General features: G+C 41.4%; 2 protein-coding genes across 5 annotated transcripts in view; one reads left to right on the forward strand and one right to left on the reverse strand.

Moving 5' to 3' along the window:
• Position 1: 1 nt before the first annotated feature.
• On the forward strand, positions 2-11,988 carry sdhaf2 (succinate dehydrogenase complex assembly factor 2). Of its 3 annotated transcripts, XM_043706067.2 has the most exons (6): positions 17-158; positions 2,402-2,596; positions 6,079-6,172; positions 8,232-8,452; positions 10,578-10,687; positions 11,515-11,988. In XM_043706067.2, the coding sequence occupies exons 2-6, from the start codon at positions 2,517-2,519 to the stop codon at positions 11,643-11,645; spliced, it is 636 nt and encodes a 211-aa protein (XP_043562002.1). In that variant the 5' UTR covers positions 17-158; positions 2,402-2,516; the 3' UTR covers positions 11,646-11,988. The 3 variants fall into 3 exon arrangements, with proteins under 3 accessions (XP_043562003.1, XP_043562002.1, XP_043562004.1); XM_043706069.2 differs by lacking the exon at positions 2,402-2,596 and having other exon boundaries at positions 39-158; XM_043706068.2 differs by lacking the exons at positions 2,402-2,596; positions 6,079-6,172 and having other exon boundaries at positions 2-158.
• Positions 11,989-13,788: 1,800 nt separating this feature from the next.
• The window catches only part of LOC122557888 (transmembrane protein 80-like), a 14,401-nt gene continuing 12,174 nt past the window's right edge, over positions 13,789-16,015 (reverse strand). For both annotated transcript variants that reach the window (XM_043706073.2, XM_087996657.1), the window contains one exon: positions 13,789-14,441. In XM_043706073.2, the coding sequence (XP_043562008.2) occupies positions 14,429-14,441 (13 nt within the window). In that variant the 3' untranslated portion in view covers positions 13,789-14,428. The remainder of the gene's footprint in view (positions 14,442-16,015) is intronic.

Genomic DNA, 16,015 nt, shown 5'->3' on the forward strand with positions numbered 1-16,015 from the left:
CTTACTTCCGCCCCGCTGGTGACAGATGCAAGTAACGTCCGCCCCTTCACTACTCAATCTGTTTTGTACTAAAAGTAAAATTTAATTGTTCTTCTTCCGGCGAGCCAGGAGAAATTTTATGACCTTGGAAGTGGTGAAAGATGTCGTTGGTGCACAGTGTGAGTTAAAAAGTGCAGAAAACGAAGAGCTGGTTTCGGTTGAACTCTCGGGAAGGATATATTGATTTGGAAGGGCTGCTGCAGTGTACTGAGGCGAAAAGGGTTAACTAAGATAGGTTGCTCCCTCAGGTCGCAAAGATTCAATCTTACTCAAAAATAACAAGTTTAGAGTAACAGGGAGAGCTGAATAGGCCGGGGTTTTTTTTTTACCCTGGAGCGTCGGAGGCTGACTGGTGACCTTGCAGCGGTTTATAAAACCATGAGGGGCTTAGACAGGGTGAATAGCCAAGTCTTTTTCCTGGGGTGGGGAAGTCCAAAACTGGAGGACATAGGTTTGAGGTGAGTGGGGAAAGATTTAGAATGGGCTTGAGGGGTAAGTTTTTCATGCAGAGGATTGTGTGTGTGGAATGAGCTGCAAAAGGAATTGGTGGAAGTGGGTACAAATACAACATTTAAAAGGCATCTGGATGGGTATATGAATAGGAAGGGTTTAGAGAGTTATGGGTCAAATGCTAGCAAACGAGACGAGGTCATATTGGGATGTCTTGTTGGCGTGAACAAGTTGGACCAAAGGATCTGTTTCAGTGTTGTATAACTGACTGTAATTGAGAACTTCAGTGCAGTAACCAAAGATGTCTAAGAGTCGAGGGTGCAGAGGAAATGAATATCTATCATTAGGGAAACGAATGCAGCTAAGGGTGGTGAGATGAATAACCGTGGATGCTGAAGACGGAAATACACAAATATGAAAATTGCTGGAGAAACTCACTAGGTCTGGCAGCATCTATGGAGAGAAAAGAATTATCATTGAGTCCAGTGACTGTCCTCAAAAGATGCTGCCAGACCTGCTCTGTTTCTCCAGCAATTTCTGATTTTGCCTGTTAAAGCCTAATATCTTCCAGTCCTGATAGGTTGTGCACTAAATTATCAAAAGCAGCTTCAGAGAGAATAGGTATACTGGTAGTAATATTCCAATAATCCTTAAATTATTGTCCTAGAGGATTGGAAAACTGTCAATGTAACATTCATTCAGAAAGGGAAGGAGACCAAAAACATGATCCTGCAGGCAAATTAGATTAGTATCTGTTTTTGGGAAAATGTTGGTCTATTAGAAAGGATGCAATAGCAGAGAATTTAAAAATACATAATAATATAGTTAAGCAGAGTCAGCATTGCTCATTGAAAGGGAAATCATGCCATACAAATTTATTAGAATTTTTTGAAGTGGTAAAAGTAGGATAGATAAAGGGGTACTGAATTCCCAAAGGCGATTGACAAGGTGCTGCACAGAAAGCTACTCAATAAGGGCACTGTGACATTGGGAGTCGTGTATTAGCTTGCACAGAAAATTGACAAACTATTAGAAAAGAGAGTTGAGATAAAGGGGACATCTTCAGGAATGGCAACCTGTAATTCGTGGAGAACCCAAGGTGTTAGTGCTGGGTCCACATTTATCTACAGGTTTTGGTATTTGGCAGAAGTTAATTTTGTCGATGACACGAAAGTAGGTGAGGATGTTAGTCAACAGAGGGATATTGGCAAGTTGTGAGTGGGCTGAAACTTGGCAGATGAAATATAATGTGGGAAAATGCCAGATTATGCACAAACGTATTGAAATGGGGAAAGACTGCAGCACAAGGGGATTTGGATGTTCTGATGTATGAATCACAAAAAGCTAGCATCCACATTCAGTGAGTAATAAGACAGGCATCGTGGACTGTTAGCCTTTATTTGAAAGTGAATGAGGTTAGGGAAGTGATAAAATGATCAAGATACTCAAGATTACACCTCAAATACTGCAAACGTTTTGGCCCTTTATCTAAGAATATATGCTGGCATTGAAGGCAGTCTAGAGAAGGTTAATTTAGTTAATCCCAGGTCTGGAGAGAATTTCTTATGGGAAGAGGTTGAACAAACTAGGTTTTTTTCCGTCACTGGAGTTTAGAAGAATGAAATATAAAAGATTGTTAGGAGGTTTGACAGGTGTGAATAGGTTGTTCACTATGTGAGAGAATCTAGGACTGAGGGAGGAGGGGCAGGGGGCATCATCTCAATGTAAGAGAAACCAAGTCAAGACAGATGAGGAAGTATCTGTGGAACTCTTTACCTCGGAGAGTTGACGAGGCTGTGTTATTGTTCAAAGTTGAGAGAGATTTTTAATCAAGGGTTCTTGGGAAAAGGGCAGGAAAGTGGAGTGAAGGATTATCAGATCAGCCATGATCATTTGGTATTTCTTCTTGCAGGGTCTCCAAAGCGAGATGTCACAATTCTGCATAATGAAAATGAGGATATTTGTGAACCACTTTTTCCCCACAGGAAATGGTAGTGGAAATCTGAAGTTCACTTCCTCAAAAGTCTATGGTTATCGTTGTTTCATTAAAAATCTTGAAAATAAGATTTTATTTTTTTGGTAAGAGTTATGCAATCAAGGTGGTCAGGTAACTGTAATTAAATTATTAGAAGTCTTTGACTGAATAGCATACTCCTGTTTCTATATTGTGAAAGAAAGAGGAAACATTCTCGGCAGAATTAAATTTAAATTGCAATGGGCGCAATTTTCTCTTTACCTGCATTTGTGGCGAGTTGGTGCTTGTGTATTCTGGTGGCTAGTTTCCTGCACGATGTAATGTTTGCTGTAGTCCTTGCAGGGTATTTTGATTATGATGTTCGTTCTGCTGGTTATTGGTACTGGGTCCTTTAAGTTCATCAGGAGCTGTTTCAGTGTGGTGGTAGGTTTATGGCCTACCATGATGCTTAGGGACTGGAGTAGTCTGGTCGTCATCTCCAAGATATCTTTAATGTATGGCAAGGTGGCTACTTTCTGGGCATATTGTGTAGGAATCGGCAGACTGCGCTTAATCGGGTACCCGTTGTTCCTGTATACGTTGTACAAGTGCTCTTCCTCGGCTTCTCATAATTCCTGGGTGCTGCAATGTGTTGTGTCTCATTTAAATAACGTCCTGATGCAGCTCAGTTTGTGGGTGTTGGGATGATTGCTCCTGTAGTTGAGTATCTGGTCAGTGTGTGTGGCTTTCCTGTAAATGCTGATCAGTAGCTCTCCATTGGCTTTGCGTTCTACTGTGACATCTAGGAAGGGGAGTCTATTGTTTTTTTTGTAACTTTCATACCAGTGAGGATGTTGTTTATGTGTTTGTGTTTCTTCTAATTTGTTTTCTTTTGTGATGGCAGAGGTGTCATCCACATAGCCGACCCAAAGCTTGGGCTGGATTATGGGAAGGGTTGTTCGTTCTAACCTCTGCATAACTGCTTCTGTTAAAAGTCCTGATATTGGTGTTCCCATAGGTGTCCCATTGATTTGTTTGTAGGTCTTGTCATTGAGGGAATGAAGTCAGTAGTGAGGCACAGGTCTACTAGTTTGAGGATGCTGTCCGTGCTGACAGGTGTTCGTGTCCTTGGTTCGTCTAGCAGTGAAGCCAGTATTTCTTTGGCTCAGGTGATGTTTATTGATGTGATTAGGGCTGTCACATCGAAGGAAACCATAACATCAAAGACACCAAGGTAGAGGACGATGAGGTTAAGGAATGCCTGGGTGGAGTGGATGGGGTAGCTTGAGTTCTTCTACTAAGTATTTCAGTTTGCGTTGCATTTCCTTTGCTAGTCTGTATGTCGGTGTACCGGGAAGTGGGTCTGAGGGGTGGCCCCTTGTTTATGTACCTTTGGTAATCTGTTGAAATGGGGTGTGTTGGATCCTTCGGGTTTCGTTCTTTGGGGGTCTGTCTTGTTAATTTCACTGCCTTGTGAAGTTTCCTCAGGGTTGCGATAATACAGTTTTCTCACTGTCGAATCGGGTCATCACTACCTGTTGGTAGGGATTGGTGTGAGGACTTATCGCAGAAGCAGTAATGCAGAGGTTAGAATAAACGGCCCTTCCCATAATCCAGCACAAGCTTTGTCATAAAACGCAATAGATTAGAAGAAATCCACAAACACATAAGCAACATCCTTACCGGTATAAAGTTCACCAAAGAGGAGGAGAACAATAACCGACTCCCCTTCCTAGACATCACAGTAGAACGAAAAGCCAATGGAGAGCTGCAGATCAGCATAAACAGCAAAGCCACACACAGTGACCAGATACTCAACTACAGTAGCAATCATCCCAACACCACAAACTGAGCTGCATCAGGACATTATTTAAACGAGCCACAACACATTGCAGCACCCAAGAACTAAGACAAGCTGAGGAAAAATACCTGTACAACGTATTCAGGAACAACGGGCACCAGGTAAGCACAGTCCGCTGACTCCTATACAACAAACCTAAACAAGAAGAACAACAGCCCAGAAACTCGAGCCACCCTGCCATACATCAAAGACATCTCGGAGACAACAACCAAACTACTCCAGCCCATAAACCTACCAGCACACTGAAACAGCTCCTGATGAATTTAAAAAGGACCCCATACCAACAACCAGCAGAACAAATGTCATATACAAAATACCCTGCAACAAACATTACATCAGGCACAAAACTCACCACCAAAAAACATGACCAACTATCATTAGTATCCATACATAAACAAAGAGGAACACCAGTTTGACTGGGTCCAGCCTGGAACAGGCTAAACAAAGACACGCACAGGAATTCCTAGAGGCTTGGCATTCAAACCAGAATTCCATTAACAAACATATCGATTTGGACTCCATTTATCAACCTCACTGAAAAAGAACTGGAAGTGATATCACCCCAGAACAGACCAAAACAGATAAGTAGAAATCACGACAGACACCAGCACTTCATTGGAGGCTCACTGACAAATGTTACTTAGTATGATGATAAAATGTCTGAGAACGAATCTACCAGCTCACCGAGCAAACATACAACCTGATACAGTTGTTTTTCTATAAAGCTGTAATTGTCACAAGATAACATCACAATACTTAATGTAAAGATGAGAAGTTGGAAATTAAAAACATTAGAAGTGTAATGTAGGTCATTTATGGAAAAATGTTCAGTTTTAATTAGAGCCCTTGATGTTTAAAATAATGGTCTAGAATGCATTGCTTGAAAGGATAAAATTAGATTCAATGTAATCTGGTTAATAGGTCTAATTAGATGTGTCTTTCATAAACCTGCAGAAGCACAATGGGCTGATTTACCACCTTCCATAAAATTAAAATCTAAAACTACACTTCCATTCAACAATGCTAATCTACCACATGTCCTCTATTCTACTGAAATTGGTGTAAACTTCAGCTATCTGGTCCCTAATCTTTACATGCAGTCCTTAAATGGACCTTGTCTTTGCAATCCTCTGAACAACCTCCTTAAAATGTGCTTCAACTACAATATTTCACAACTGGCTTGTCTACTTTTATCTGTATTGAATGGATGCAATGTGAATGTTTAAAACCTATGCAAGTTAATTTTGTTTTAAAACCTAACTCATTCATTGGTTTCATGATTAAAAGTATAGATAATAAAGCCAAAATGTGTCAATACATTTTCAGAATTATGAAAGTAAGTACTTCTAAAGAGAAGCTATTTCTTTTATTTGAGGAGTTGATGAGAACCCTAACCTGTCATTGAACACAGGGATGGGGGAGTAGGTCATTCTGCTCCTCAAGCCTGTTGGGCCATTTTAGATCATAACTGATTAATACCATATAACCTCATGATTCTTGTACCTATGATTAATAACTAGCAATAAATCGATCTCTGTTTTGAACTTAATGATTAAGTTACCACAGTTCTCTGGGGTAGAGAATTTCAAATGTTCACCACATTGAGTGAAGAAGTTCCTCCTCAACTCAGTCCTAAATTGCTTACCTTTTATTCTGAGGGCGACCTTGGTTCTATTCTTCACAGCTGGGAAAACCATTGTTTCTGAAGCAACTCCACCTATTTAAAAATTTTGTAAGTTTCTGTGAGATTGTTTTGTATTCTTCCAAAATCCAGAGAATTCAGATCCAGCCTCTTCAGTTCCTCCTCATCGCACAGTCCCACCATTCCAGAAGTCAGTTTAGTGAACCCCTGCTGCTTTCTCTCAATGGCAAGTATATCTTTCCTTAGCAACAGGACCACCACAGGACACAATATTTCAGGTGTGGTCTCACCAGTATTCTCTCCAAGTGAACCAAGATTTCTTTGATCCTGTACTCATCATCTTGTGACGAAAGCTAACATACCATTTGCCTTGCAAATTGTTTTCTGCACTTGAATGCTAGCTTTCAATGGCTTATTCATAAGCACATTTAGGCCCCTTTGGAAAGTGACACTTTCCATCCCTCATCATTTAAGAAATACTTTGCATCTTTGTTCCTCCTACCAAAGTGAATAACCTCACACTTAGCCACATTTTATTCCATCTTGTCCACTCACTCAACCTAAATAAATTGTTCTGCTTTCATTTTGTTTCCTAAGCTCCTGCATGGGATTTTACCAAAAGCCTTCTGAAAATCCAAATACACCACACTACATCACTGGTTCCCTACTACTGACTCTGCAATGAACATCTTTAAAAATATTACATTAGGCTTGTTAAGTATGATTTCCCCTTCATAAAACCATGTTGACTGTCCAATCAGACAATTATTTTCTCAGTATCTAGTCACCACATTCTTTGTAATAGATTCTAGTATTTCCCCTACCACTGCAATTATTTCTATTGTTCCCGGTTTTCTCCTTTCCTCCTTCCATAAACAGTGGGATGACATATGCAACTTTCTGAACTACAGACACCATTGCAAAATTAATCAAATTTTGTAACATGATCATCAAGATATCTTTCAACGCTCTTGGGTGAAGGTTATAGGGTCCCCATGATTTGTCAGTTTTCAATCCATTAATTTCTTCAGTACAATTTGTTTTCCTAATACTAACTACTTTCAACTCCACAATTTCATTCAGCCCTTGAATGATTATTTCAAGAAAATGTCTTATGACGTCCTCTGTGAAGATTTATTTAATTAACTTCTCTCCCTGATAGAAATACATAAAGTTATGAGAGACATGGATAGTAGATTCTTTCCCAAGGTTGAAATGCAAAATACTTGGGGCATAGATTTAAGGCGAGGGGGGGAAGAGTTTTAAGGCCATGTGTGAGGAATGTTTTTTTGTTTACACAGAGGGATGTAGGTGCCTGGAACACACTACCAGGAGAAGTGATAAAGCAGAAATGTTATCAAATTTTAAAAATCATTTAGACAGACACATGAACAAGCAGAGAATAGAGGGATACAGACCATGTGCATGCAGATGGGGTTAGTTTAGAATAGCATCATGGTCAGCAGACGTGGGCTGAAGGGCCAGTTGCTAAGTTATATTGTTCTTTCTTAAGACTCCTGGATTGAACTGTAATGCAATGTCTGCCACTATCAGATTCCATACTAGATGTTTCTTGCCTGCCAACTCAGATGACTGGCAACCATTGTAGGTTAGAAAGAACACATTGGTGTTTGATATAAATTTCTCACTTACTTAAAAACAGCATATGTTAAGATTGAGTGCAAAGACTCTTCTTTGGAATATTTCCAAAGGGTCTTTGAACTTAAAATGTTCACTAATATTTCCTCCTGTTACTCAACAATATTTTTCTTTGCCTGATTGTGCCTCTGAATGGTGTGTTTGGAAAATCTGTGAGACCATAAACTATAACTTCGTTCATTTGCTTTAGTTTATTTAAATGAGGTTAATAAAATATAGATTGAAATTTTATTTTTCCTTGACATACACTTTACTGGGGTTGATGGACTTGCCTGCTGAAATCCATCCTAGCTCAACAGTAGTTGCAATATAAATAACAACTGTGCTAAATTTGAGATATGTATGCTTGAAACAGTGTAACTTCTAACTCAAAAAGCAAGAGAGACCTCGGTGAATATGTTTCTATCTGTGTGCAATATCTTCACTGTATTGTGATTGGTAAGTGACTCTCTGCACACAGGATTAGAAAGACTACTTCATGCTTAATGATAACCTGGTCAAAAATGATAAAACTGGGGAAATCTGTTTGACTGCTACGATCTAAATTCAGTTATTTTGACATATATAAATAATCAAAGGAATAAATAAGATAGGGCTGGATAAATATCCATCCTGTTACTTTCCAGGTTCTTAACCTGTCCAGACAGAGTGTTATCCGTGCCATACTTGGTGCTTGTTCTGTCCGAGCATATCGTGGAGATATTCCTGATGATGAAATGAAAGACATCTTTCAGATACTGCTGCCTCCATGGGAAGAACGAACCAACGAACCACTAGATACAAAGCGAGCACGCCTCCTCTATGAGAGCCGCAAGCGGGGAATGCTAGAGAACTGCATCATACTGAGGTAAAAATGACCTTGAATTTGAAGATGGACTTATTCTCTGGCTTATCACCTGCTTTAGTATGTGATTATCTGGTGATGGCATCATTATTTGTTTATTATATTTTTCTCCAATTGTTTCCAGTGCCATTTAGCTTAATTAGGCATTCAACCCATCTAGTTCCGACCTGAGACAACCGTTTGGACCTTTCTTTTTTGAAGGCTCCTCCTGAGATGTTCTCAAGGACTGTTTGATTTTGGGGTGGTTACTTTTTCATTCTCACTAACTCATTTATTTGGTGATGCTGTCAAGTACCAACATTATCTTTTGCATTTAGAACATAGAAAAAAAACATAGAAAAGTACAGAACAGAACAGGCCATTTGGCTCACAATGTTGTGCTGAGATTTAATCCTAATGTAAAATATAGTAACTTAACCTACGCACCCCTCAATTCATTGCTGTCCATGTGCATGTCCAGCAGTCACTTAAATGTCCCTAATGACACTGCTTCCACCACCACCGCTGGCAACACATTCCATGCAATCACAACACTCTGCGTAAACAACATACCTCTGACATCTCCTTTATACCTTCCTCCTAATATCTTTAAACTATGACTCCTCGTGCCAGTCAATCCTGCCCTGGGAGAAAGTCTCTGGCTATTGACTCAATCTATTCCACTCATTATGTTGTACACCTCGATCAGGTCTCCTCTCTTCCTCCTTCTTCTACAGACAAAATGTAATATTGTTCTCACACTGAAGCAGATTTTGAATTATTCATCAATATCCTCAATAACTGTGAACCCTTTGTTAAAATCCCAACTCACAAGCATTAATTACATAGTATTTAAGACTATAAGAACATAATCAATAAGTACAGGATTACACCATTTGGTTCCTTGAGCATGCTCTGCCATTGAATAGGATCATAGCTGATCCAACATTCTAACATCTACTTTCCTGCCCTTTCCTCATAATCCTTGATTCCCTTACTGATCAAGAATTTTATCTTTCTCAGTCTTAAATGTACAAAAGGACTCTACCCAATAGTTATCTGTGGCAAGGAATTTCGAAGAAGAAATTCCTCCTCATCTCAGTGTTGTATTCAAGCCCCTTTATTCTGAGACTATGCTTTCTGATCTGGACTTTCCCTTGAGAGGAAACATTTTTCCTGTCCAGCCCTTAAGAATTTTATATATTTCAGTGAGATCACGTCTCATTCTAAATTCCAATGAGTCGCATCCCAATCTGTTTAACTTTGGCCTATAGGACAATCCCATTAGGCAAACTGACATAAGTTAACAAAAATACTTTTGTTTAAAAGTAACTGATACACATTCGATAGGTGGACAGACATCACCTTAAACATAGCTTCCAGATTGGTGAGCTCACTGTGAATGCATTTCCATGACACATACATAAAACTGGAAAAATTCAAATCAGTTAAATCCTATTTATTAGTATTTTCTCAATCTCAGATATAAATTCAAAATTGACAGTAGTGATTACAGCAGCATCCACCACTTTCCCCCTGGTTACAGAAGTTGCTGGAACTACACAAATTTACAAGTAATTTATTACCTCTTATATAATTTTTCCTCAGATCCAAATTACCTCCTTTGCTGATAGGTTTAAAACTGTTCTCTCTCCTTGACAGCCTCCTTCTCCACTCCTCTCATTTCTTCAACTTTCACCTCACCCCAATCTCATATCTTGCAACCTCCTTTTCCCATATCCCTTGTACAACCACCTATCCCCAACATGCCTTTTGCAACCTCCCCCTTCCTGCTAGAGCCCCGTAAACCCTCCTGCAGCCTGCACTTCCCAAATCTGGAAAATAGGTATCCTATCCCAACCAAAGGAGGCAATAATCACTTCTCTTTCCCATCCTGGTCATTGGTTTCCTGGACCTGGGCCCATCCCCACCCTTTGGACCTCCACACCTTCCTGGACTCTGGCACCACTCTCACAGCTTAAAGTGAAATAAAACAGAACATGCTGGAAACCTTTAGGTCAGGCAGTGTAAATCAATAAGCCCTGTATTACGACACCATTTAAGTAATCTGCTGCATAGTACAATGGCCATCGCGTTATGTAAGATAATAACACATTGCAACATATTATGCCTAATTTTTTTATTTCAGTTTCTTTGCCAAAAAATATCTGAACAAAATGACAGAGAACCAGTTGAGCTTGTACGATAAACTGATAAATCAACCGAGCAATGACTGGGACATTTACTATTGGATAACTGGTATGTACCTATCCAACTATGCTCAGTCTTCCCTATCTCCATCTGAAATTAGCAGGTAAACTAATTGTTGTTAGGTAATTAATTGGCTTCAGAATCTTTTATATTTTAAATTACTTCAAAGGTAATTTCCAATCTCTTAACAGTTCAATGGATAAATTTGGCATGTTGTAGTTTTAATGCGTACAGAATAAAACAAAAAATCTCTGGTCTGCACTGATGGCTGATAATTTGGGTATAAATTTAAAGCATTACAATTAGTTTACTGTCTCCATCCTCAAAGGGAAGGAGAATACCACTGTTGATTTGCACAATTAGAAAGATGACAAAGTGCCAAGGACTGGGAACTCCTGGATAGCACTGAAGCAAATGTTAACAGAATCAGTTGAGGATTAGCTAATCCAGACGAGATTTGCTAACTCACCATGTGCTGCAAATAAAACTAATTTTGCCTGGCTGCAACCTAAAATTGACCATTAAAGATGTCCAAGTTCTTATATGTAAAGAAAACAATGTTTAGTGTTGCTGTAATGTTTATTGTATCTGTAGCTTGTTTTATAGATTTTACCCAGGTATTTGTATCATTAAAAGTAGATACCCATTGTCTAAGCACACAAATGAAGATAATGGAAGGAGTGTTGAAGACGATGAAGCATCAGAACCTAAAAGAATGTCTTTAGGAAAGGGTAGAAATTCACCCTGCACACACAACCCATTTTTAAATTTCTGTTCAGAATGTGAAATGTGCTTGTAGGCTGAAGCAGGCATTGGTTCAATTTGAAATCTGAAATGTGAATCTCTGATATCTGTTTTTATCTTCACTCAAACAGAAACCAAGCCAACTCCTCCAGAATTTGATAATGAAGTAATGACTTTGCTGAAGGAGTTCACTAAAAATCGCAACATGGAACACAGGATAGGGCAGCCTGCTCTTGATTATCTCTTTGAGAAGAAAAATTAAAATTGAATTATTTTGCCCATATAAGGACTGCTGATTCTCCAGGGTTTTATTTAACTGATCTATAGTAAAAATAAACAGAAGGTACTATGTTCAAATATTACCTAGATCCTGATTAAGAAAAGTGATTTTTGAGGTGAATGAATAACTATCTATTTTTTCATAGAATGCTAGGCTGTTGGGATCTTATCCAGTAAAGTTTCAGCCCTTGAAATTGGAGTAGTTGTGTTTTGGAACTTAGTGTTTTGTCTTAATATTCATCACCGAATAGGAGCTCTTTATGGCCTTATATTTTAAAAAAATGTTTAAGTTGATATCTAAAAACTAAATAAACCAGAGAAATGCAGACCAGTGTGTACAGGACACACAGATTAGATACTCAATTACAGGAGCAATCATCCCAATACCCATAAATGGAGCTGCGTTAGGACATTATTTAAACGGGCCACAACACACTGCACCACCCAGAAACTAATAGCAGCGGAAGAAAAATTATCCAGCGTAATCAAGAACAATGCATACCCGATAAACACAGTCCACCGATTCTTAAACAACAAACCCAAACAAGACACAAATGCCCAGAGACTTTACCTACACTACCATACGTGAAAGACATCTCAGTGATGATTAACAGACTACTCTGACCCCTTGGCGCCATGGTGGCCCACAAACCTACCAAAACACTGAAATAACAACTGATGTACCTAAAGGACCCTGTATCAACAACCAGCAAAACAAATATCATATACAAAATATGTTGCAAGGACTACAACAAACACTACATCAGACAGACAGGAAACTAGCCACCAGAATACATGAGCACCAGCTAGCCATGACCAGCTATCAATAGTATCCTTACAAACAAAGAAGGTCACCACTATGACTGGGACAACACATCCATCATGGGACAGGTTAAACAGAGACACATACAGGAATTCCTAGAGGGCTGGCATTCAAACCGGAACTCCAACAATAAACACAATGATTTGGATCCCATTTACTGACCTCAGAAAATGGACCAGAAATGATAGCACCACCCGCCTTAATAGACCGGGACACCAGCGCTTCAACGAATGCTCACTGATGATGCTACCTTGCAGGATGACGAAATGTTTAAGAACAAACCTTCCAGCTCAGTGAGTAAACTTACAACCTGAGCTACATATCTTCTCAAACTGCAAATAAACCTACTTTCTAAAAGATAGTCCTGATTTACTAAACTATGCGAGATCCACCTGTGATCTGTTGTTGAATCTCAGAAGAGATTAATGTCTGGTATTTGTACTGTAACCCATACCACTATCCAATCACAAATTAATTATAGACCCATAAACTCCTCCTCCAACAGCATGCTCCAAAAGTGTGCCCTCAAGATGTCAAGGGCAACAGCTGCTTGGAATTAGACTGTTTTTCCTCGCTGTCACTTACTTACTTAAAAATCTGAAATCCCCTCTCAGTAACACTGCAGATGTCCCTACACTGCAAGTACTTCAGAGGTTCAAGAAAGCTGCTCACCATCTCCTTTTAAAGGGCTTTTAGGTATGGCCAATATATTTTACCTTAGCCAGTTCCACCCACATCCTACAATTATATTTTAAGAGTTATAGCACAAAAGGAGAACAATCTCTGCTGGCCAAAAAAAAAATTCTCCATTCATTTTTTTTCCCTAATCAACCTGTTCAGAGGAGATGTTATACACCGCTGGTGCAAGTGGGACTTCAACCTTGGCCTTTTGATCCAGGGGTAGGGTCATCTTACAGTTTTTTGTAACCTTATATTAAATTCATATCCAGTACTTAATAGTGAACAAGGGAAATAGGTCCCTTGCTCCTAACCACAACTAAAATTCAGAGAATGAAAAGGCTACAGTTAATCATAGCTGTCTTTGTACAGCCTAATAGGTGTGTATCCAGATGCTTATAACAAAGACCTGTTCAAAGTATTAAAAGGCTTTAGCCACCATCAGATCTGCATAATTGAAAAAGAAAGAGAAAGTGCTTGGCTTGAAGTCAGGTAGGTGCTTGCCTACCTGAAAATCTGCAGGAATAGAAAAGCAACATTTTAGTACACAGGGTTATATTACCAATATGGGAAATCTCTTCGATTTCTCATCTCATTTTTTCTAGAACCATCATAACCAGGTTTGAATATGTGGAATTAAAATTAGATGTTTGCCCACAGCTATAATGGGAATTGGCACAAAATCTGTGTATCCAGTACTGAATCCTTCCTGTTAGTAAATAGCTGTGAAAAGTACTATAAAACAACCAGAAATTTAAATCGAGACTTTGTAATACAAAAATATATAAAATTGCTCTATCATCTAAGCATCCTTAAGACTTAAAATTTATTCCTCTTCAGAAAATCCCATTTCCCTCTAGAACTAAATTTCAAATCAACCTTGTGCAAATAAATCATTTAGCAGAATTGATACCATAATGATGTCATTCACTGCAGAGCACAAAGCTTGAACAGATAGAGGTTCGACACCCATTCCATGCAATAAGCTCAACTCCGAATCTGAGCAAAACTGAATGCAGAATATTGGCATCTCAAAATCATTGACTACAGGGGGCAAAAGCAATTGCATGATGGATCATGTGAATATTCTTGGCTGCAGGTCTTAGAAAAGATAGACATAGAAACCTACTGAAATTTCCCCACAAAACTAAAAGTTAAATTGTAAAAACAACAATGTTGTTTGATTCTTTTGATAAACTGCGAATAACTCCAGATGGTGGAAATGTCTTGGTAACCCAAACAAAGGATGCATCATTCCAGTCACTTCATGTGTAGAGCCTAAGTAAAATAAAAGTTAAATACAATAATAGTACATAACACTCCCAATATCAAAAGGAGACACTCCTGCCTCGATCAATACACTGAACAATGGTTCTTACTCATTTAAAATGAAGTCGGTGCACATAATTAAGAGTTAATCAGGCAAAAGCTATTAAATAAATTTATGCTGAATTCAACATGACAATCCAACAATGAAAGGATATGTTTATTTAATCCATGAAGGAAAAATAACTGGTGGTACTGGTGAAAGTGGGTGGTGGAGTGGGAGGGGGGGAAGGAGTGGAGGGGGGGTGAAATGAGTGGGGGTAGGAGTGGGGGAGAAATGGGTGGGAGAGAGGAGGAGGAGTGGGGAGAAATGGGGCAGGGAGGAAGGGGGAGGAGTGGGGGGGAAGGGGGGAGGAGTGGGGGGGAAAATGGAGGAGGGGAGGAGTGGAGGGGAAAATGGGAGGAGTCGGGGAGGGAAATGAGAGTGGGGGAGAAATGGGAGGGGGGGAGATGGGAGGAGGGGGAGGAGGAGGAGGAGGGGAGGGGGGAGATGGGGGAGGAGGAGGGAGGGGAGGGGGGGGAGATGGGAGGAGGGGGAGGAGGAGGAGGGGAGGGGGGGAGATGGGAGGAGGAGGAGGAGGGGAGGGGGGAGATGGGAGGAGGAGGAGGGGGGGGGGAGATGGGAGGAGGAGGAGGGGAGGGGGGGGGAGAGGGGAGGGGGGGGAGATGGGAGGAGGGGGAGGGGGAGGGGGGGAGATGGGGAGGAGGGGGGAGGGGGAGGGGGGGAGGATGGGAGGAGGAGGGAGGGGAGGGGGGGGAGATGGGAGGAGGGGGAGGGAGGAGGAGGAGGGAGATGGGAGGAGGGGAGGAGGAGGAGGGGAGGAGGGAGGAGGAGGAGGAGGAGGGGAGGGGGAGGATGGGAGGAGGAGGGGGAGGAGGAGAGGGGGGAGATGGGAGGAGGGGGAGGAGGAGGGAGGGGAGGAGGAGGAGGGGGGAGATGGGAGGAGGGGGGGAGATGGGAGGAGGGGGGAGGAGGAGGAGGGGGGGGGATGGGAGGAGGGGAGGGGGAGATGGGAGAGGGGGGGAGGATGGAGGAGGGGGGAGAGGAGGGGAGGAGGGGGGAGGAGGAGGGAGGGGGAGATGGGAGGAGGGGGGGGAGATGGGGAGTGGTGAGAGGGAGGGGGAGGAGGGGGAGGAGGAGAGGAGGTGGGAGGATGGTGGTGGGATGGGGAGGTGGGAGGAGAGGAGGGGAGTGGAGGAGGGTGGGAGGAGGGAGAGGAGGTTGGGGAGGTGGTGAGGGAGGTGGGAGTGGGGTAGGGAGTGAGGATGGGGAGTGGGAGGTGGGAGGGGTTGGGTGGTGGGTTGGGAGGGGGGAGTGGAGTTGGGAGGGGGTGGATGGGGAGGGTGTGGGAGGGGTGTTGGGGTGGGTGGGGGTTGAGTTGTGGAGGGGTGGGAGGGTGTATGGTGGTGGGGTGTGGTTGTGGTGGGTGGGGTGTGGTAGGTGTGGGTGGGTGTTGGGTGTGTGTGGAGGGGTGGTGGGTGGGTTGGGGGGTGGGGTGTGGGGAGGTGGGTGGTGTGGGAGGTGG

Source organism: Chiloscyllium plagiosum, unplaced genomic scaffold, assembly GCF_037043375.1.
Source record: "Chiloscyllium plagiosum isolate Xiang-an unplaced genomic scaffold, Cpla_swu_hap1 HiC_scaffold_18, whole genome shotgun sequence".
Classification (NCBI taxonomy): Eukaryota; Metazoa; Chordata; class Chondrichthyes; order Orectolobiformes; family Hemiscylliidae; genus Chiloscyllium; species Chiloscyllium plagiosum.